Source organism: Balaenoptera musculus, chromosome 4 (assembly GCF_009873245.2).
Source record: "Balaenoptera musculus isolate JJ_BM4_2016_0621 chromosome 4, mBalMus1.pri.v3, whole genome shotgun sequence".
In the NCBI taxonomy this organism is placed as follows: domain Eukaryota; kingdom Metazoa; phylum Chordata; class Mammalia; order Artiodactyla; family Balaenopteridae; genus Balaenoptera; species Balaenoptera musculus.
In genome coordinates, this window is record NC_045788.1 from 48,225,915 (window position 1) to 48,249,570 (window position 23,656).

A 23,656-nucleotide genomic window follows, 5' to 3' on the forward strand; every position below is an offset into this window, starting at 1 on the left:
CCCCCCAGTATCACCACGAAAAGCACTGGATGCTACACCATTTAGTAGTGCTCCACTCTCTTTGAGTTTTACACTTTAATTGGATGAATTGTATGATATGTGAATTATATTCCAATAAAGCTGTTTAAAAAAGAAAAAAGTGTTCCATTATTATGTCTGCAAATGCTGATGCTTCCTGATCTTACCAGGTGTCAAAAGAGATTGTTTCAAATAGCAACTGGGACTTCTGAAATGATCTTTAAATGGTAGTTGACCAAAACATTGAGTGACTGTATTTGCCCAGACATGCCACCTGGAATAACCCCTGAGTTCATTCCTGCATGGGCAGTAACAAGCCACAAGCTGGCTAACAGTGATTGTAAGATGCCATCAGCATCCCAACTTAGGAGATATAAAAAATGTTGGGAGAGACTTCCCTGGTGGCAGAGTGGTTAAGAATCCGCCTGCCAATGCAGGGGACACGGGTTCGAGCCCTGGGCTGGGAAGATCCCACATGCCGCGGAGCAACTAAGCCCGTGAGCCACAACTACTGAGCCTGCGTGCCACAACTAATGAAGCCTGCACACCTAGAGCCCGTGTTCCACAACGAGAAGCCACCACAATGAGAAACCCACGCATCACAACGAAGAGTAGCCCCCGCTCACCGCAACTAGAAAAAAAAAAATGTTGGGGAACAGTGTGCCCTAAAGTAGATGAAATACAGTCTTTTCTTTTAAAATAAAATTTCCTTATTTTCATTAAAAAATATAATTTTAATATTTACCCAAGTAACAAAAATACATTATTCAAAGGATTGTCTAGTTGGGTCACAAGGCTTATCACAGAGGGGAAAAAAAAAAAGCTGTTTCTCTGCCTGCTCCCCACAGGCAACTTCAACTCCTTTAGCTGATAGTATTTACCTCTGTACCTCTGGTAACATGCTTATACCACAGTTTTTAGTTTAAGTCTCACCTGTTGACTTCCTAAAGGGAAGATGATTATTTAGGGCTCTTCTGCCTTGCTGACAAGCCCCACTTCCACCATCACTATACCCATGAACACTTTCCAGATCCCATGCTATCAATATAACTATGTTACAGTTAGGGTTAGATCAGTACACATTCATAATGTTAACGTTATAATGACTGCAAAAACAGCTAACCAATGTTGTATATTATGTTTCCTTTCCTGAACAACTTTTTTGTTTTCCTTTGAGTGGTCTTTCTTCTTTTTTGTTTCTTTATACTTCACAGTAATTCAACTGCAAACTCTTCCTTATTCTGTAGATCTCTTTAAGTATGCTCGAAGGTATTTGGAATTTTCATCTTCTTGTAGCCACAGGTGCTACTCTAATTTAGATTGTGTGCTCTACACCTGGTGTATCTAATCTTCTCCCACCAAGGGACCCTTCTTCCTCTTTGCTAATGAATCCCCTGTTTCCTGGATCCCATGTCTTTCTCTTTCTTAGTTTATTCCTTCGGTTTGATGAAATATGCCTTCCGTTTGCTTCCTAAGAACTTTGTGTGATGCAGACGTTTTTGAGTCTTCACATATGTAAAAATAGCTTTGATTTATATCTACACTTAATTGACTTTGAATTAAAGACTTAATTCCATTAAAGACTTAAAAGCTTTTAAAAGTAAATCAGATACTTAGTTTGTATAGTTGGGAGTTGTACCAATTTGTAGATAACTTTAGTTTTTTTCCTTATTCAGTGTATTTAATTTTTTTGAATAATTAATACATTCACATGGTTAAGAGAATTTTAATAGTAGGAAAAGGGTATTGAAGTCTCCATTCCATCCATGACCCCATCTGCCAAATTCCTGCCCATGTTATCATTGTTTTCTGACTTAAGTGTCCTTCCAGGGTTTCTTTATGCATATATGGAACTGTGTTTTTTTTTTCTCACCCTTTTTACACAAATGGTGGTATATTCTATGCACTATTCTGTATCTTGCTTTTTTGCTTAATAATGTGTGTCGGAGACATGTCCATGTCAGTATATGGAGAGTTTCTTCCTTTTGAAAAAATAACTGCATAGTATTGCATTGGATAGATGTGTCATAATTTATTTAACTGTTTCCTTATTGTTGAATATTTAGGTTATTTCCATTCCTTTGTTATTCTGAACAGTGCTTCCATGAATAATCTTATAAACACTTAATTTTTCATGCATGCAAGTGAATCTATAGGATAAACCCTTAGGAGTGGAATTGTTGGCTCAAAGGACATACACACGTATGTTTGCAATTTTGATAGATATTGTTGAATTGCTTTTCAAAGGAGTTTTTCTATACTCCTGCAGTCTCACAGAGAAACTCTCTTGATGAATTTGGGGGTGCGGGTGTTGCCTATCTTTTTAAGAGGCAGACAGTATAGTTTAAGTTTCTGGTTTTCTTTATGAATGATGTTGACCATCTTTTCATATGTTTAATAGCTCATTTTCCTTTTTTGTGAATTGTCTCTTCCAATCCTTTGCTCATTTTACTATTTCACTATTGGACTTTTGACCTTTTCCCTGTTTGATTTCTAAGAGATTATATTTTATAATTTTATTTCCCAGTTCATTTTCTTTTCATTTTGCCTGTGGTTTTTATTGCAGAAAAAGTGTTATTATTTGGTTGAAGTTAACAATCCCTTAGAGTAAAGGTATCTCTGGCTTCTGGTGTTGCTGAGGAGCCTGACCCCATTCTGATTATACACACACACAAATGTCTTTTTACAGAAAAATAAAGTACAGATACAGAAAGCCATACACAAAAATATATAGCTTAATGAATTATCATAAGGCAAACACCCTGGTAACTACCACTCAGATAAAGAGCTAGACTTCTGTTCCATGAGCCCCTTCCCCCAAATAACTTGACTCAGAGTAATCCCTTTCTTGCTTTTTCTTTTTTTAATAAATTTATTTATTTATTTATTTATTTATTTTTGGCTGTGTTGGGTCTTCGTTTCTGTGCGAGGGCTTTCTCTAGTTGCGGCGAGCGGGGGCCACTGTTCACCGCGGTGCGCGGGCCTCTCACTGTCGCGGCCTCTCTTGTTGCGGAGCACAGGCTCCAGATGCGCAGGCTCAGTAGTTGTGGCTCACGGCATGTGAGTTGCTCCGCGGCCTGTGGAACCTTCCCAGACCAGGGCTCGAACCCGTGTCCCCTGCATTGGCAGGCAGACTCTCAACCACTGCGCCACCAGGGAAGCCCTCTTTTTTTTTTAAATTTATTTTATCGTAGTTGATTTATAATGTTGTGTTAGTTTCTGCTGTACAGCAAAGTGATTCAGTTAAACATGTATATATTCTTTTTCATGCTCTTTTCCATTATGGTTTATCACAGGATATTGAATATAGTTCTCTCTGCTATACAGTAGGACCTTGTTGTTTATCCATCTTATATATACTAGTTTGCATCTGCTAACCCCAAACTCCCAATCCATCCCTCCCCCACCCCCCCTTCCCCTTGGCAACCACAAGTCTGTTCTCTATGTCTGTGAGTCTGTTTCTGTTTCATGGATAAGTTCATTTATGTCATATTTTAGATTCCACATATAAGTGATATGATATTTGTCTTTCTCTTTCTGACTTACTTCACTTAGTATGATAATCTCTAGGTCCATCCATGTTGCTGGAAATAGCATTATCTCATTCTTTTTTATGGCTGAAGGCTTTCTTGCATTTTTTAAAAATTTATTTTATTTATTTTTAAATTTTTGGCTGTGTTGGGTCTCGATTGCTGCACGTGGGCTTTCTCTCGTTGTGGCAAGTGGGGGCTACTCTTCATTGCGGTGCATGGGCTTCTCATTGCAGTGGCTTCTCTTGTTGTGGAGCACGGGCTCTAGGCGCGTGGGCTTCAGTAGTTGTGGCGCATGGGCTCAGTAGTTGTGGCACATGGGCTTAGTTGCTCTGTGGCGTGTGGGATCTTCCCGGACCAGGGCTTGAACCTGTGTCCCCTGCGTTGGCAGGAGGATTCTTAACCACTGCGCCACCAGGGAAGCCCCCTTTCTTGCATTTCTAAAAAATAGTTTTATCACCCAAGTGTGTGTCCCTGGAGACTTTAGTTTAGTCTTACCCTTTCTCTAAAAAGTATTTGAGATGTCTTTCAAGTCTCTCTTTTAATCTATAGATCGCTTCTCCATTCCTTCTATTGAAGAACTGGACCACTTGACCTTTAGAGTTTTCCACTGTGACTTTTGCTGATTGCACACTCATGGTGCAGCTCAGTATGTCCCTCTGTATTTATTTCCTTGTTTAAAAACAGCTTCATTGAAGTATAACTGACATACAATAAACTGCACATATTTAATGGTACAGTTTGATGCCTTTTGCCATATGTCTACACCAATGAAAACACCACCAGCATCAGGAGAGTAAACATATTTATCACCCCCAAAGTTCCCTGTGCCCCTTTGTAATTTCTCCCTCCTACCCCTCCCTATCTTCTCAGCAATTGATTATTTGCTTTCTGTCATTCTAAGTGAGTTTGTATTTTCTAAGATTTTATATAAATGGAATCATGCAGCGTGCATTCTGTGTTTTGCCTGGCCTCTCTCACTCAGCATAGTTATTTTGAGACTCATCTGTGTTGTTGCATGTACTGATAGTTCTTCCTTCTTATTGCTGAGTAGTGTTCCGTTGCATGGATATACCACTCTTTTGTTTATCCATTGACTCGTTGATAGAAATCTGGATTGTTTCCAGTTTTATGTCCTCTGCCTTTCTTGCAAATTGGCAGCTGGATCCAGAGATTTGATCAGACTCAGGTTCAGCCTATAGGAGGCACAGAATGTCTGGTTACTCTCCTGTTCTGAAGATCAGAGCCATAGGTGCTTAATGCCTACATCTATTAATTCATGGGTGGAATTCCAGGTCTACAACTTATTTTTCATTTATAAGTTGGAACACTCTTTAAAAAGATGCTTCCCCTCATCTACTACTTGGTTACCAAGTGGTACATCTCATATATGGCAGGGTAAATGCTTTATTTTTTCCTTTAATTTATTGGTTTTCAAGATATCCATTCCATCCCTTAATTCTTTGTATAAAACTTCCTCTTGTTGTTTTCTCTTGGGAAACTGGTTATCTCTTCTCTTTTTTATCACTGTTTTGAAATTTCTGATGTATCTCAGCATGGGTCTGTTTTCTTCCATCAAGGTGGAAGGTTTTCAATCTTGAAAAACCTTCAGTTCTAGAAAATGTTCATCCTCTTCTTCCTTGATGTCTTCCCCTTCAGTTTATTCTCTTTCTGTGACTCCTATTATTCAGATTTTGCACCTGCTAAATTTGTTCTCTATTTTATTATCCTTTATCTTCTTGTTCTACATTTTCTGGGAAATTTCCTGAACTTTATTTTCTAACTCTTCAGTTCAGCTTATCATTTCTGCCGTCAGACTTTTATTTTCCAAGAGTGATTTCTGTGATTGTTGTTTTAAATAGCCTCCTCTTCTTGTTTCATGGATGCAATACTTTCTCCCTGAAAACAATGAGTTTCTGAATAATGTTTTCTTCTAGCACTGTGTCTCTTTCCTCAAAGTTATCTTTTTTCTGCTTTTGGGTTTGACTTTTCATTGTAGAGATTTTCTTCGAATGTCTGGGGCTCTGTGGATGTCTAGTCATGCATATGAGTAGGGCATCTGGGATGTTTCCTTAAGGAAGACTCAATTTCACTTTCTTTAGATAGTTCTTCTTGGGCTGATCCCTCGAGAAGGATTTTTGGATCTTTATCTTTTGTGATAATGGTATTCCTGAAATCCAAGCGGGGATATAAGGCTGGAGAGGCCTCAGCTTTTAATATGTGTAGTTTTACTCAGTCTCCATTTTCAGCACGGTACCCCTTCATCCTCAAATCTTGGCCACACTCTAGAGACTCTCTCTTTTACCCTTGCCAGAGGAGAAGACCTCCATTCTCATTCCATAGCTGGGGAGAGAGAGTTACCTGTTGCACTGAGTCGCGGAAGGGATCTGGGATCTGTTTATTTCATTTGCAACTAATCCTCTTGTTTTTAGCCCCATCTTTGCATTCCTTTTCAAAGTTACCTGGACCAACAATTCCTGAGCCTTTTGAGGGCCCTGACGTGTAAATTAGATTGCCACTGTGCTTTCTCCATTGCTGGCATTCTTCAGTCTATTATCAGTATATACGATTCATCTGAAGATTTTATTAAAAATGCAGATTGATTCAGTAGGTCCAAGTTGGAGCCTGAGATTCTGTATTTATAACAAGCTCCTAGGTGATGCTTATGTTCCTGCTCCTGTTTTCTTGGAAAGAAAAGAAGCAGCTTCATTGGAAGTTGTATCATAATTTATGTAGCCAATTTCCTATTGCTGGATATTTAAAGTAATTCCAGGTTTTTACTTTTAAATGCAATATTATGAGATGAACAGCCTTAAAAATAAATTAATAGGGCTTCCGTGGTGGCGCAGTGGTTAAGAATCCTCCTGCCAGTGCAGGGGACATGGGTTCAAGCCCTGGTCTGGGAAGATCTCACTTGCCGCGGAGCAACTAAGCCTGTGTGCCACAACTACTGAGCCTGCGCTCTGGAGCCCACGAGCCACAACTACTGAGCCCACGTGCCACAACTACTGAGCCCACGTGCCACAACTACTGAAGCCCACATGCCTAGAGCCCGTGCTCTTCAACAAGAGAAGCCACCCCAGTGAGAAGCCCACAATGAAGAGAGGCCTCCGCTCGCTGCAACTAGAGAAAGCCTGTGCGCAGCAACAAAGACCCAACGTAGCCAAAAATAAATAAATAAATAAATAATATATAAAAATTAATTAATAAAACACACCCATTTCCACGTTCTGTTTGAATTTTGAAAGATGTATATACACTTGTTGAACCACCACCCCAATCCAAATAAAAAACATTTTGGGTTTTTTTTTTAGAACATTTTCATCTCTACAAAAAGTTCCCTGGTGCCTCTGCCCCATCCTGGCCCTGGGTTTCCACTGATTGTCTGTCTGGCCCTACAGATTAGTTCTGCTGTTCTAGAATTCCACATAATTGGAATTATGGAATTCCACACTTTCTTGTGTCAGGATGCTTTCGTTCAGCGTGTTTTTTCAATTTATCCCTGTGTAGCATGTATCCCTGTGTAGCATGTATTCCTTTTTATTGCTGAAAAGTATTCCACCATATGGATATATTACAGTTTATTTATCCATTCTCCTGTTGGTGGATATATGGGGTTTGTAGCCATGGTAAATCAAGCTGCCACACATTTGTGTACAAGTCTTTTTGTGGATATATGTCTTCATTTTTCTTGGGTAAATACCTAGGAGTAGGATTACTGGATAAAATGGTAATTGAATGTTAACATTGTAAGAAATCTCAAAACAGTTTAAGCAATGTCACGTTGTTCTCCTTCCTTGTCAACACATGTATTGTCAGTCTTTTAGATTTTAGCTCTTCTAGTGGGTGTTGCAGCAGTATCTCATTGTGGTTTTCATTTCCCCAACGTGTCTCTTCAAATTTTCTGCCCATTTTTCTAATGGGCTAATTATCTTAGAGTTTTAAGAGTCCATTCATGTTCTGAGACCAAGTCATTGGTAAGATATTTATTGTGAATATCTTCTCCCAGTCTGTAGCTTGCCTTTTTGTTTTCTTAACTGTGCTTTCAAAGAGAAGTAAGTATTTGCTCTTTAACAGAGTCCAGTTTATCAACTTGTGTATGTGCACGAGCACACGTGCACATCCTGAGAAAGTTATGCCCACTAGAGTGGGTGCCTAGTGTCCCCCCAAAATTCTTGTCTATCTGGAATGTGACTTATTTGGAAATAAGTTTTTGCAGATGTAATGAAGGTAATAACAGAATAGGGTGGGCCCTAAATCCAGTGATTTAGGTTCTTACAAAAAGAGGAGAGGACACACACAGACACACACAAGGGAGAAGGCTGTGTAAAGATGGAGGCAGAGATAAGTGTTACACTGTCACAAGTCAAGGAATGCCAGGAGCCTCCAGAAGCTGGAAGAAGCAAGGAAGGATGCTCCTCTAGAGCCTTCAAAGGGAGCATGGCTCTGTTGAGACCTTGATTTCAGATTTCTGGCCTCCAGAACTGTGAGAAAATTAATTTCTGTTGTTTTGACTACCCAGTGGTAATTTGTTATGGCAGCCCTAGGGAACTAATACATCTACCTAGGACCACAACGATTTTCTCCTGTTTTCTCCAAAAAAATTCAGTTTCACTTTTACATTTAGCCTTATGATCCATTTTGAGTTTACTTTGTGTATGGTGTGAGGTAAGGGTTAAGGTTAATTTTTCCCATGTGGATATATGGTTTCCAGCACCATTTTTAGAAAAGACTATCCTTTCCCCCATTAATTACCTTGTACTTTTGTTGAGAATCAATTGACCATAAATATGTGGGTCTACTTCTGGATTCTCTTCTGTTCAATTGATTTATAGGACTATCCTTATGCTAATACCCCCTCTTTATTTCTATACCTTTATAGCAAGTCTTAAAATCAGGTAGTGTAAGTTCACCAAATTTGTTGTTCTTAAAAATTATTTTGGCTCTGCTAGGTCCATTACATTTCCATATAAATTGTATAATCAGCTTGCCAATTTCTACAAAAAAACTGGCTGAGTCTTACAATCCATCATATATGTCTCCATGGATTTAGATCTTCTTTAATTTCTGTTTTATTAAATATTTTGTTTATTTATTTGTAAGTGTAAAGGATTTTTTTTAATTGTATAAAACAGGCAAAATTATTTAGGTCAATACATTTTAAAGGAATTTCACGTGTTCTGATTCCTTCCACTGCCAGTCACTTAGTTCCTCCAAGGTTTGAGTCATAATCTTCAAGATAAGATAGCCCTTTCAAAAAGAACTTTTGCTCAGTCCACAGTTGTCATGTCAGTCAGTCCACAGTTCTTCTAGGTCAGCTTCTTTGATCTCCCATAGAATATGGACACACTTTAAATAAATTCCCCACCTGTAATCTTTGGGATCCAATTTCCTCAAGCAATTTACTTTAGGACCATGTTTAGGGTCAGAGGAGATGGATCTGACTGGTTCTGAATTTTAGACACCCTCTAAACATGCATTAAGTTGAAATCAGATTACTCCTAAGCTATCACACCCTAGAACAGTACGTATCATTGGGCTATGCCAGTACCTTTTTTTTTTTTTTTAACATCTTTATTGGAGTATAATTGCTTTACAATGGTGTGTTAGTTTCTGCTGTATAACAAAGTGAATCAGCTATACATATACGTATATCCCCATTTCTCCTCCCTCTTGCCTCTCCCTCCCACCCTCCCTATCCCACCCCTCTAGGTGGACACAAAGCACCGAGCTGATCTCCCTGTGACATGCGGCTGCTTCCCACTAGCTATCTATTTTACATTTAGTAGTGTATATATGTCCATGCCACTCTCACTTCGTCCCAGCCTACCCTTCCCCCTCCCCGTGTCCTCAAGTCCATTCTCTACCTCTGTGTCTTTATTCCTGTCCTGCCCATAGTTCTTCAGACCCTTTTTTTTTTTTTTAGATTCCATATATATATGTGTTAGCGTACGGTATTTGTTTTTCTCTTTCTGACTTACTTCACTCTGTATGACAGACTCTGGGTCCATCTACCTCACTACAAATAACTCAATTTTGTTTCTTTTTATGGCTGAGTAATATTCCATTGTATGTATGTGCCACATCTTCCTTATCCATTCATCTGTTGATGGACACTTAGGTTGCTTCCATGTCCTGGCTATTGTAAATAGTGCTGCAATGAACATGGTGGTACATGACTCTTTCTGAATTATGGTTTTCTCAGGGTATATGCCTGGTAGTGGGATTGCTGGGTCATATGGTAATTCTATTTTTAGTTTTTTAAGGAACCTCCATACTGTTCTCCATAGTGGCTGTATCAATTTACATTCCCACCAACAGTGCAGGAGGGTTCCCTTTTCTCCACACCCTCTCCAGCATTTATTGTTTGTAGATTTTTTGACGATGGCCATTCTGACTGGTGTGAGGTGATACCTCACTGTAGTTTTGATTTGCATTTCTCTAATGATTAGTGATGTTGAGCATCCTTTCATGTGTTTGTTAGCAATCTGTATATCTTCTTTGGAGAAATGTCTATTTAGGTCTTCCGCCCATTTTGGATTGGGTTGTTTGTTTTTTTGATATTGAGCTGCATGAGCTGCTTGTATATTTTAGAGATTAATCCTTTGTCAGTTGCTTCATTTGCAAATATTTTCTCCCATTCTGAGGGTTGTCTTTTCATCTTGTTTATGGTTTCCTTTGCTGTGCAAAAGTTTTAAGTTTCATTAGGTCCCATTTGTTTATTTTTGTTTTTATTTCCCTTTCTCTAGGAGGTGGGTCAAAAAGGATCTTGCTGTGATTTATGTCATAGAGTGTTCTGCCTGTGTATTCCTCTAAGAGTTTTATAGTGTCTGGCCTTACATTTAGGTCTTTAATCCATTTTGAGTTTATTTTTGTGTATGGTGTTAGGGAGTGTTCCAATTTCATTCTTTTACATGTAGCTGTCCAGTTTTCCCAGCACCACTTATTGAAGAGACTGTATTTTCTCCATTGTATATTCTTGCCTCCTTTATCAAAGATAAGGTGACCATAGGTGCGTGGGTTTATCTCTGGGCTTTCTATCCTGTTCCATTGATCTATATTTCTGTTGTTGTGCCAGTACCATACTGTCTTGATTACTATAGCTTTGTAATATAGTCTGAAGTCAGGGAACCTGATTCCTCCGGCTATGTTTTTCTTTCTTAAGATTGCTTTGGCTATTCAGGGTCTTTTGTGTTTCCATACAAATTGTGAAATTTTTTGTTCTAGTTCTGGGAAAAATGCCATTGGTAGTTTGGTAGGGATTGCATTGAATCTGTAGATTGCTCTGGGTAGTATAGTCATTTTCACAATGTTGATTCTTCCAATCCAAGAACATGGTATATCTCTCTATCTGTTTGTATCATCTTTAATTTCTTTCATCAGTGTCTTATAGTTTTCTGCATACAGGTCTTTTGTCTCCTTAGGTAGGTTTATTCCTAGGTATTTTATTCTTTTTGTTGCAGTGGTAAATGGGAGTGTTTCCTTTATGCCAGTACCTTTTTAAAGTCCAGACACTGTGTTCTCAAGATACAAGCCTTAAAAAAGAAGCCATCCTTGTTTCATGTCAACATTAAAATTAGAGTACTAAATCAGTATAGCTGATAATTTCCCTCATATTTTATGCTTTTAAATTATCAATTTTATAGTCCTGGAAGCAACCTTTATGTGTATAAATACCCCCATCACTTGAACCTGTTTTAGGTATCATGTTCCTTCTTCTGTATCAAAACTCACACTGAAGAATGAGTTCTGGGTTGCAAAGGAGGATTTATTTTTGCATCTGTCTGTAAGTCTTTGTCCACGAATTACACAAAAGCAACACAAGTGCCATTTCTGCAATGTTTAAAATATTCAGAATACTGTGCTTGCCTGTGCTTTGTCAAATTTATCCCTAAATGTTCCATATTTTTGATGCTATGGCAAATGTTATTTCATTTCCAATTATTTATCACTGGTATATAGAAATACAATTTTTAAAACACTAACCCGCAGCCTTGCTAAATTCACTTGTTACCTTTTGTAGCTGTTGTTGCAGACTTTCTAAGTACATGATCATGTCACCCATGATTAAAGACAGCTTTACTTCTTTCTTTCCAGTCTACATGCCTTTTATTTCTTGTTAATTACTTACCGCACTGGCTAGGACCTCTAATAAAATGTTGATGAGGGTTGGAGGGTGGACATCCTTGCATTGTTCCTGATCTTGGGAGGAAAAAGCCCACTCTTTCAGCATTTGAGGTTAGATGTGGGTTTTTCGTAGATGCTTTTTATCTGGTTGGGAAGTTCCCTTCTATTATTTGTTTTCATGAGAGTTATTATGTTGGATTTTGTTAAATGCTTTTTCTACATCTATTAGATGATCATATAGTTTTTCTCCTTTATTCTGTTAACACGATGAATTACGTCGATTTTCTAATGTTAAACCAAGATTGCATAAACTGTGATGTATTAGGTTATATTATTATTTTCATATATTAATGAATTTAATTTTTTCGTTAAGGATTTTTGCCTCTATATTCTTGAGGGATGATGCTTTGTAATTTATTTTGTAATTTGTAATTCTGGTCTTGTAAACTGAGTTGGAATGTGTTTCTCTCTTCTGTTCTCTTTAAGCTTGGTATTTCTTCCTTAAATGTTTGGCAAAATACATCAGTGAAGACATCTGAGCCTAGAATTTTCTTTGTGGGAAGGTTTTTAAGTACAAAATCAATTTCTTTAATAGGGATTTTTAGGGATCTTTTTGAGTTTTGGTAGTTCATGTCTTTCCAGAAATTTGTGTGTCATCATAGTTGTCTCATTTATTGGAATAAAATTCTTTTTAAAAAATATTTGTTTATTTTTGGCTGCATTGGGTCTTTGTTGCTGCGGGCGGGCTTTCTCTAGTTGGAGCGAGCGGGGGCTACTCTTCGTTGGGGTGTGCGGGCTTCTCATTGCAGTGGCTTCTCTTGTTGCAGAGCACGGGCTGTAACAGGCACACGGGCTTCAGTAGTTGTGGCTCGCAGGCTCTAGAGTGCAGGCTTAGTTGCTTCACGGCATGTGGGATCTTCCCGGACCAGGGCTCGAACCCATGTCCCGTGCATTGGCAGGTGGATTCTTAACCACTGCACCACCAGGGAAGTCCCGGAATAAAATTATTCTTAATAGTCCCCTATTATCTTTTTAATGTTTATAGGATCTGTGCTGAGGTCCTCTCTCTCCTAATTTTGCTAAGGTCTTTCTCAGTTTGGTTGGAGGTTTACAATTTTATTGGTTTTTAGAAAGAACCAGCTTTTGGTTCATTGTTTTTTTGTTATTTTTGTTTGTTTTTAAAATTTCATTGTTTTCTGTTCTTTATTATATCCTTCCTTTAGCTTACTTTGGGGTTTAATTTACTCTTATTTTTCTTTTTTTTTTTTCTTTTGGCCACACCACGCAGCTTGTGGGATCTTAGTTCCCTGACAGGTATTGAACCCGAGCCCTCAGCAGTGAAAGCGTGGAGTCCTAACCACTGGACTATGAGGGAATTCCCTTACTCTTCTTTTTCTTAAGGTGGAAATTTAGGTCACTGAATCAAGACCTTATTTTCCAATACAGGCAAATATAAGAATCTCAGAACGATACAGTGCAAAAGCAATTAATGTAGTGGAAATTAAAACTGAATTTTGATTTTGCTGGTTTTCTTTTATTTGCCTTCCTGCTTTTCAAAGTTCTTTTTTCTACTGTAGATTTATAAATTCTGATAATATGAATAATACATGCTAATTCTTAAAGAAATGTTAAGGGTACAGAGAATTATAAGGAATTTTATGCGTCAGGATAGGCCATAACATATAATCACAAAATCCTTCCAGCTTGATACAACAAACTTCATTTCTTGCTTACACTGTGCATCCATTCTGAATCACCTGGGGCTTTGCTCCACTGCCCCACACAGTCACTCAAGGACCCAGATTGACAGAGGCCCCACTGTCTTGAGCTGTACTATCTGGAACACATCCTGTTTATTCCCTGTGGCAGGGGAAGAGAACACTGAAGGGGCTCTCATCTGATCCTTTGGGTGCCAATAATCTACACAGTCACTCTTATTTGGAAAGCTCTTTCACATACATAAATTGGATCCCTTTCTACATTTCCAGTTGTGAGTTGAGCCATAATTGTGGCTTACTGAAGAGCTTTGAAATCAAACCTGAGGTTGAACTTCAAGTTTCAACACTTAGCAGTCACACATCTAAGGAAATGAGCTTGTTAACCCCCGAGCATTTCCTCGTGCAAAAAAATAATATCTACCCTTCATGATTGTTGTAAGGATTAGATAAAAGGTATGTAAAATCCCTGGACAAGGCTCAATACATTATTTCTCCCAGAGGCTTTCTTCACTTGTGAGGCTCAGCAAATCCAGCTACAGTGCGAATCCCGTTTTCTGTATAATAGTAGACCAGAACGTTAATTAACTGTGCTCATCTTCCCATCCTATTGTTTAATGCAGATGTTTTTGTTAGGAAACTTTTCTGTGATTGCATAACACAACTATTTGATTGTAATTATGCTATGACGTTATACACCTCTTTTTTACTCTCAAACTCTCATGAATGTACAGTGGATTTTCCAAAAGCTACATGTGTGATATCACAGCTGATTTTATAGATGAGAATCCAGCTGTCTGCCGTTGAGCCAGATACTAAAGTAATTTGCGAAATGTGAAACAGTGGCACTCTGCTCACTCAATTGTTTTGTTTGGGAAAACACAGTAATTTTTCACTTTAAAAAATGTCACTTACGTTAACATGCAACAAGTGTCAAAAGGTCCTGAAATGAAAGTTTGAGAGCTGCTAGTTTAGACTCTGAACCTGTGGGTGAAAACTGCAATGTAAGCAGTATTTCCTTAAACAGATACCATGTTATCTGCACCCATATCTCAGGGTCTTCGGTGACTTTTAATCTTTTTCCTTTTGCTGGAAAAAAGAAGTTCCTTGTCGTGATCCTACAAATAGTTAACAGTTTCTCTAAGCAGAGATCTGGAGGCAGTTACACTGAACTCCAGTTATTTAGGTGGCTATTAATGATGGTTATTTTATTTTCTATCTTTCACACAGACCTTATTCACGTGGCATTTTGGTATGCCAGGAACCAAAAGTGAGATAATTAAAGGCAGTAAAACTGAAGTAAAATAGGAAGATCAGCCAAGAAAGACCTACTGGAGAAAGCAGAGTAAGTATGGTGTGTTGTTAAGAATTAATTGGGTTATAAGTGGAAAAGCAGAGACTGGGTCAGTGAAAAGAAGTCATGGTTTGTTTCCCTCAGGCCCTACTAATACTTCTAAACTGGCCAGATCACACAGCAAGCCCAAAGATGCCTTGAAAAGGACTTGCACATTAGCTTCTTAAATTGTATGTGAAGCATGACTTGATTCATAAGTAGTTTAAAACATCGTGCAGGAAAAGGATATCTTCATAAATCTTTGCATCCCAGTAGTTAATGTGAATATTTTTCAAGGGAAAATTGGGGGATGGGTAGCCCATCAAAGGCTTTTTGCCTTCTATGGGGAGGTTTTTTTAAAGAACAAAATAATGGAATTTTGAATACTTTCAGTGGTCTATGGAGTAAGTAGGGTTTAACATTTTCATCTAAGAAAGTTTTCATTGGTTTCCATGATTATGGTGTTCAGGAACCATTGTAAAACGACCAAAACCTCATTTTCCAACATACATTTTTCCATACAGTCCCTTTGACTGCTTTTTATTGCCTCAAGTTGCATATCTCCCCTAGGCCTTACCTTTCTTGTCTCTGAAGTTTCTTCCAGCTTTATGATTCTCTTACATATTCCATTTCGGATTTGTTGTCTTCTTTCTGCCCATCTTCTTCTGAAGAGGTCCTTGGTTAGTGCCTCGGTGGCTGTGGCTGACCCCCCGCCCCCGCCCCACTTCCTTGGCCCCTAGGAGACACTCAGGGTTGCTTCCCTCCTGCAGGGAGGGACAGGCCTGCTGTCCTGGCCTTCCAATCAGCTCCCCTTGGAGAGTCAGTGGTGAAATGGAAACTAAGGAAACATCCCTTGGATGTCGCCTACTTAAGTACAATTCCTTAGCTTTAATTTTGGATAGGACTGTAAAGGGTACAGTCATTTTATACTGATAATTCTTTCTTTTATCCTAAACATGCTTTTTAATAAGTGGGTCTGTATAAATATGAACCCACATCGTTTCCCTTCCCCACCCCCATTCTGAACCAACATTTGCTATTTAAAACTAAGCCTGTTTTTTTTGTTGGCACAAGGAGGACTTCATATGGTCTTACCATTCCACCCAGGTTTCCTTATCCAAGGCCAGTAGTGTTTGTCAAGGTGGCAGCCATGATTCTGTGCCCCTGTATATCAAATCTGGAATGGAACTTTTTCTGAGAGGGTAAAGTTAAACTATGTAGTATATTTGAGTATAGGAAGAAAATTGAGCGTACAAAAGAACTTGTTTCATTTGTTCTTTTATAACCTATAGTTATGAAAATAGGTATTGGATGATTTTTTACAACTGTCTTTACATATACGTGTGTGTAAATAGATACATTATTTGTGTGTCTTAATAACTTAGTTAATGACAAGGTAGATTGATGGCCATGAGAATATGTTAAAGAAAAAATTATTTATGATCCTTGTTAAAGAACAATGAGGCAGAGTTTATTCAAGATGACTGCAGTAGGTGTGGGGACCACAATAATGGGATTTTGCAGTTGGGGTCGGGGGGGTATAGAGACTGGACTCAACTCCAAGTACAACAAGGAAAAGGGGGGAATTTATACCCAAGGAAGAAGGTGGGGGTCAGGTCAGTGAATGGACTGTTACCAAGGAAACATCAGGGGTTAAGAGGGGATTCTGGTGAAACTGACCTACCAGAATTCTTGCTGAAGGCAGGTCAAGGTGATTAGACATCACCTAAAGTAAAGGATGATGGGGATGAGGAACGTGGTCAGATATTGAGAGTGAGAGATTCTGCCTAAACCGACTTAGCAATATTCTTGCTAAAACTGGACAATGAAAAGACAAATACAGAAGCTCAAAAGTTGGCCTAGTTGAAGAGAGCTGAATTCTCTTCTCAACTAGGAGAGACTCTTTGTTAACTGAGGGTTAATTCTGTCAACAGAACGGGTGGCCCTCTGCCTCTCTTTTCTTTACCCTCAGACAGTATCCTCACTACTTCCTTGAAATTAATCATCAGTTATCTGTAGGCAAATTGTTTTCTTACTTTTCAGACTTGATACTCCCTTACTTTTTTTCTGTGAAGTTTGAGAAAATCAGAAAAACCTCTAATACTACCATATTAATAACTTGATATGTATCTTTTCAGTCTTTTTCTATACATGTATAATATCTGTAAAAAATTAGATGACATGTTGCTGCATAATTTTTTATCCTGCATTTCACTTAACATACTGTGGAAATTTATCATGGTATTTTTTTTTTTAACATGTAACAAAATCACAAGGCATAACAACATTTAACAAGTATAGAAAAGGTAGAGTGAAAACTAAGTCTTCCTACCCCGAGAAACATTTTTTTTTTTTTGAATATTTATTTTTGGCTGTGTTGGGTCTTCGTTTCTGTGCGAGGGCTTTCTCTAGTTGCGGCAAGCGGGGGCCCCTCTTCATCGCGGTGCACGGGTCTCTCTTGTTGCGGAGCACAGGCTCCAGACGTGCAGGCTCAGTAGTTGTGGCACACGGGCCTACTTGCTCCGCGGCATGTGAGATCCTCCCAGACCAGGGCTCGAACCCGTGTCCCCTGCATTGGCAGGCAGATTCGCAACCACTGCACCACCAGGGAAGCCCCCCGAGAAACATTTTTAATGGCTGCATAATAGTACATCAGTACATCGTACGGATGTATCACTTTTAATGCATCCCTAATTGTTGACATTCATGGGTAGGTTTTGTTATTGTTTGGGTTTTGTTTTGCTGTTATGAACACTGGTTGAACAGTCTTGCAGAAACAACTTTGGGTCAACTGTGTGTGTGTTTTTTTTTAAGGATAAATTTGTGTGGGTTTTTTTTTTTTTTTAGGCTAAATTTCTTGAATTTCCTTCCTTTTCTTCCATCCTTTCCTGATTTCTTCCTCTTTGAACTTTCCCTTTCATCATCTTTTTCCTGCTTTGAATGCATTTATCACTCAAGCTCAGCTCCTGTTCCTTTGCCCTTACCTAGCAATTCTTAACGTTCTCAGGTAACCCTACTCCTTCCCTATATTCTTTCATCTCTCCGGGTGCCACACCTGATGAATCTTTCTTTTTTCCTTAACCAATATTTTCATGATTTTCAGCTGAACCATCTGTTTTATATCTTTGAGCTTCAGAGATTTATTTGAATGATGATCCTGCAGCTAAAAAGCTTTGAAACCAGCTATACTAAAGGGGCCTCATAAGCATTATCTAAATTTCATGGACAGAAAGACAAAAACGGGTAATGTTGTCTGCTGTCAGAGTGGGACTGAGTCAACAGCTATCAGTGGATTGTTCTGAGTATTCCTATCAGGCTGCTATTTGAAGCCTATATATATATATATATAAAATATATATATATATTTTTGTATTTTCTTGGAATGTATTTTATTTTTAGAAGTCAAACTTGCTAATGTTTTTTTTCCAAAGGAGAAAATTCAAACCATCACTGTGATATCTTATTCACAACATAGTTAATAGTAGAATGATCTCATGATTATGTCATGACTTAATGCAGGAACCTTCCAGTTTTTTGGAAAGAAGGATCTCAGTTTTTATTTCCAGGGAACTATTCTCTTTCTAGGAGAGTAAGGGAATGAAAATCAGGTATCCTAGATCCTCTTTCTAGAGCTACACAGAGTTTCTATGCCTTTTTTCTGAATTATTCCCAGTTCTTCAGTTATAAAATGGGATGACATAAAACATGGATTGTTTTTATAGCAGATGTATTTCTAAGAGTGTTTCAGTCATTTTTTAAAATTTTTATTGGAGTATATAGTTGCTTTATAATGTTGTGTTAGTTTCTGCTGTACAGCAAAGTGAATCAGTTATATGAAGCCTATATTTTGGCTCTGGTAGATAAGTGTTTTTTTCTACCTTTTTTTAACAAGTTATTAATGTAGAAGTTAGTAATTTATATAAAACAGTTTGGTTATAGATCTGAGAGTTCTGGACCATCTGGGTCTCAAAGAATGACGAGAGTATACACATTAATTCTTCTTGATCATATTCTGTATTCTATAAGTATGAGAAATATGTTTATTTGGGGAAATGATTGGATTAAAATAGATTTTTGAGATGAGGTGCTTGCCTTGTAAAGTTTTAAAACAGTGATAGCATCAAGATAACATCAAGGTTTTCTTTTCACTTTTCTTTGCAGGGATGGAAAATAAAGTGAAGCACTGTTTTACTATAGCAGCAGGCCTTTGAAATTGAACTGAAAAAAAATGACTGCTCTTACTTCAGAGAACTGCTCTTTTCAGTACCAGCTACATCAAACCAGTCAGCCCCTAGATGGTAACTGTCTGTTATTCTTGATTACACTTGGGAAAATATTATTAAATATCCTCACACTAGGAATGAGAAGAAAAAACACCCATCAAAATTTTATGGAATATTTTTGCATTTCACTAGCATTTACTGATCTTCTACTTTTGGTGAATATTTCCATTATATCCTATTTCAGGGATTTTGTACTTTTAGGCATTAGGTTTACTAAATACCACATCTGCCTATTTACTCAAATTATTTCTTTTACTTATGGCTTTCTGCATTATCCAGTTTTTCTGATAGCTTGTATAGATTATTACCTGAATTTCTCTAAAGCCACCAAGCTTCCATTTAAGTGTCAAAAAGTATTTTATTTCTTTGCAGTTATTTTAATTTGGATTTCAGTCCTTACTTATGTTTTGGGAGATCCAGCTATCTACCAAAGCCTGAAGGCACAGAATGTTTATTCTTATCATCAGTGTCCTTTCTACATTAGCATTCAGAGTTACTGGCTGTCATTTTCCATGGTGATGATTTTATTTATGGCTTTTATAACCTCTTGGTCAGAAGTTATTACCTTGGTACAGGCTGTTAGGATAACTTCCTATATGAATGAGACTATCCTGTATTTTCCCTTTTCATCCCACTCTAGTTATACGGGGAGCTCTAAAAAAACACTCTTGCCCAAGCTGATAGTCTGTTTTCTTGGTACCTGGTTACCATTTGTACTACTTCAAATAATTATCCTTTTACTTAAAGTACAGATTCCAGCGTACATCGAGATGAACATTCCGTGGTTGTACTTTGTCAATAGTTTTCTCATTGCTACAGTTTTTTGGTTTAATTGTCACAAACTTAATTTTAGAAACATGGCATTGCCTGCGGATCCATTTGTCAACTGGAAATGCTGCTTCATTCCACTTACAATTCATAATCTTGAGCAAATCGAAAAGCCTATATCAGTAATAATTTGTTGACGTGTTGCCATGTTAAAACTAAAACTAACAGCTACAAGAATTACAATTTTACAAATGGGAAAGAATGATGACTTGGGACATATAAAGAATGAACTGAACTGAAAGCTCTCCCCCGCATCCCAAACTTTCATACCTTTTCAGAATGTGTCTTTTTGGGATGGTGATATTATTTATTAGGTTTTTGTTTTTTTTTTTTAACAAAATATTTCCAATAAGAAATATTTATACCTGTTGACCACACTGATATTTGTGTTACCCAGAAAACTACTGGATACAAACTGTTAGGTAAATCTGTGATTCACTGCCAACTTTTCAGATTTAAATAAACATTTTATTACACTTAGAGCAAGAAAATCAAGATTGTTTTCTTTAAATAATTTGGTGTAAATATTCTTTAACATAAGGGGAAAGATGATTAGTGCAATTTCAATTTAGCTAATTTTAGGACTTCCCTGGTGGCGCAGTGGTTAAGAATCCGCCTGCCAATTGCAGGGGACATGGGTTTGAGCCCTGGTCCGGGAAGATCCCACGTGCCGCGGAGCAACTAAGCCCGCGCGCCACAACTACCGAGCCTGCGCCCTAGAGCCCGCGAGCCACAACTACTGAAGCCCACGCACCTTAGAGCCCGTGGGCTGCAACTACTGCAGCCTGTGCACTCTAGGGCCCGCGTGCCGCAACTACTGAGCCCACGTGAGGCAGCTACTGAAGCCTGCGCGCCTAAAGCCCGTGCTCCGCAGCAAGAGAAGCCACCGCAATGAGAAGCCCGCGCACCACAACGAAGAGTAGCTCCTGCTTGCCGCAGCTAGAGAGAAAGCCCGCGTGCCGCAACGAAGACCCAATGCAGCCAATAAATAAATAAATAAATAAATAAATAAATAAATAAATAAATAAATAAATTTTTTTAAAAAAATAAAGTGGTTAAAATGGTAAATGAAAAAAAAATAAATTCAGCTAATTAAAAAAAATATATCTCTGTTCTTAGTGCAAATATTCCTAAAAGAAAAGTTTTGGTTGCTCACCTTACAGAACTGGGAGTGGTGACTAGGTCTCTTCCCTGACGTAACAGATCCATCATCTTCAGTTGTAACTTATCTCATATATTTGCATGAGACCCCGTAATCACACTGGCGACATACCACGTGTGAAGGTAGGGTTTCTCACCCTCAGCACTGCTGACGTTGTCTGTTGTTGGATAACCCTTCGTTGGGGGAGCTGTGCTGTGCGCTGCAGCATGTATGGCAGCATCTCTGCCTTCTGTCCACTAGGTGCCAGCAGAACCTCCTTTCCCAGTCACTACAATCACAATGTCTCCAGAGACTGCCATACTCCCCTCAGTGGGCAAAACTGTTCCCGGTTGAGAACTACTGGAGTGAAGCAATCTAAACGGCAGAAAAATCTGAAAAATCTGAAATCACTCTGTGAGTTAAGCTACACAGATACCGTCTAATTTGTCAATGTACAAACCTGCTCAACTTCTCTGTGTTACTTTCCTTCTGAATGTATTGGCTTTCTAATTGGCCATATGTGGAACTGAGATACTTAAGAATATATTTTACTTAATTAGTAAAGACTTATCCTCTCTGCAGATTTAAAATCTGGATAATGTATAACTATTTCAAGCCCCTCTAAGCTGTTTGTTTACTTAGAAGATGCCCCATGCCTCACAAGCTTAAAGGAAAAAAAGAAATTATTCAGTTGACCAGCCAAATGGAAGAGGCTTTTATTTGTAAAGAAATGAACTTACAACTGGTCTACAATATATTATTGTAATATAAACAATATAAATAAATGATCCTGTAGGCCCACTAACCTTCCATCCAGACCCACATGAAGCAATGTTACAACAATATTCTATGTGAAAATGTGCAGGTAACAAAGGTGCAATTACAAGCAAGTTTAAGCAGCAGAGTATAAGGTGCTTTAATTTAACAGTTAATGTTGCCATCAACAAACATTTGAAATGTTCAATTTTACTTCACTGAATACAGACACAACAAATATGAAAATCTAAAATTCATACACATGCTACTGTTAATATGAAAGTGCTTTCTCTTTTTTAAAAAAATACACCAAATGGACAATCTTTTTACATAGATCATGGTGTGCTCTTATAATGCAAAATTAACTTCATTGTCAGGTTATACATTTTAAAACTGTAGCTACAGACACCAAGCTAGGAACGCTAATGCTAAGAGTGCTAAAACTATCTCATTCCCTGCAAGGAGGACTCTAGTACAATATCCAACATAAAGAATACATCTATATATAATCTTAACATTTGTTTTTTGTAAAGATAAAAAAATGTTTTCTTTCCCCTTGGTGATGCTTTGTTCATCCTGGTTGGGTCAGTGTTTGAGGTTTTAATAATATTTAAGTCCTATTTAATTAGAACAATGGGAGGAAGCAAAAGGAGGAATTAAAAAATCAGTTAACATGTGCATAAGGCATCAAAAATAAAAATTTTAAAGTTTATCACAATTTGCCTTTGTTAAGTCGACAGCAAAAAATGTTTTCAACAAGCCAGCAGACAAAAAGCACTAATTCAACAAAGAGGCTTGAAATGCCTGACACCAGTGTCAGTATCCATCCTGCACGCTGCTGCCTACAGCTCCAGCCTGCCCCACAAGCTGACCCCTTACTTTGAGGATAGTTTTTTGGAGCTTACTTTGACTTTTTTTTTCCTATGGAAAAAACAGAAAGACCAAGCTTTTGAATGAGGTGATTGGGAATCTAGTTAAACGTCTTAGAAATTAGATGTCCAAAATTATACCATCTTTGCACACTCCCACTGAGTTTTAAAAAATTTAGAATACACATACAAAAAGTATTTATGTAACAGATATTTTAACAGCAAAAATATTTGGAAAACTATGTAAGTTAAAATATTTTAAAAGTTTTAACCAGTACCATGGAAAAATTTTTTTAAACCCAGACTATCTGGTCACTTGGATGTTAGTGTTCCTGTTTACAAACACTTTATTATAGATTCTAGTCTAACACGTATTTGGACATTTTCCTGCTTTGAAAAGCTGTAACTATGATACATAAAAGATCTTTTTAATTTATTTTCATTTTGTATCTTTATGGAGAATGATAGTATCAAGTGATATTAATATGTAAAGTGTCAATAGGAAATCACAATGTAATTCACAGAATCCTCCGGTGGTAAGGGACCTTCTTCCCAATTAATCAATTCTCCCATTCTATATTTACTCCCCAAACACTTGTAAATTCAAGCTCCAAGCACAAAACTGTTTCAGTGCTTACCAGTTCTGCATTTGAAAGGAAACCCTTTTACTATGCAATATATGAGTACTTTCCAGAAAGTAGATATTTGTGGTAATAGTAAAATTTTATGTAATCTTTCTTGCTTTAAAAAGACAAAAACAAAATAAAAACCAAACCTGTTCAGCAAGCTCTTCTGAGATTTTTCAGTTTTCAAAAGTTACTGCACTGTCAATACTGGGTGTAGTTCAAAATGTATAGTAAATCAGCACCAGCTTCTTTGTATTGTTCTGTCACACACCCTGCATATAGCAACACCTCTGGAATAGATTCAAGTGTCAAAATAATTCTGAGAAATATGGGCTGTCACAACAGTTTCAAAATGTAAATACCTAATATTAGGTACCTTTAATTTTGTAACCTAATCAGGTATATGGATTAGTATGCAAAGTGTGTTATA

General features: G+C 37.8%; 1 protein-coding gene and 1 non-coding gene across 3 annotated transcripts in view; one reads left to right on the top strand and one right to left on the bottom strand.

Annotated features, from left to right (window-relative positions):
• GPR160 (G protein-coupled receptor 160) overlaps positions 1 to 20,386 on the top strand; it is a 42,288-nt gene extending 21,902 nt beyond the window's left edge. For both annotated transcript variants that reach the window (XM_036851253.1, XM_036851254.1), the window contains 2 exons: positions 14,621 to 14,735; positions 18,885 to 20,386. In XM_036851253.1, coding sequence (XP_036707148.1) covers positions 18,952 to 19,971 — 1,020 coding nt within the window. In that variant the 5' untranslated portion in view covers positions 14,621 to 14,735; positions 18,885 to 18,951 and the 3' untranslated portion in view covers positions 19,972 to 20,386. The remainder of the gene's footprint in view (positions 1 to 14,620; positions 14,736 to 18,884) is intronic.
• LOC118895063 lies at positions 11,254 to 11,377 on the bottom strand. The gene has a single exon (XR_005019839.1). It is a non-coding gene; the product is annotated as a small nucleolar RNA SNORA40 (small nucleolar RNA).
• Positions 20,387 to 23,656: the final 3,270 nt, after the last annotated feature.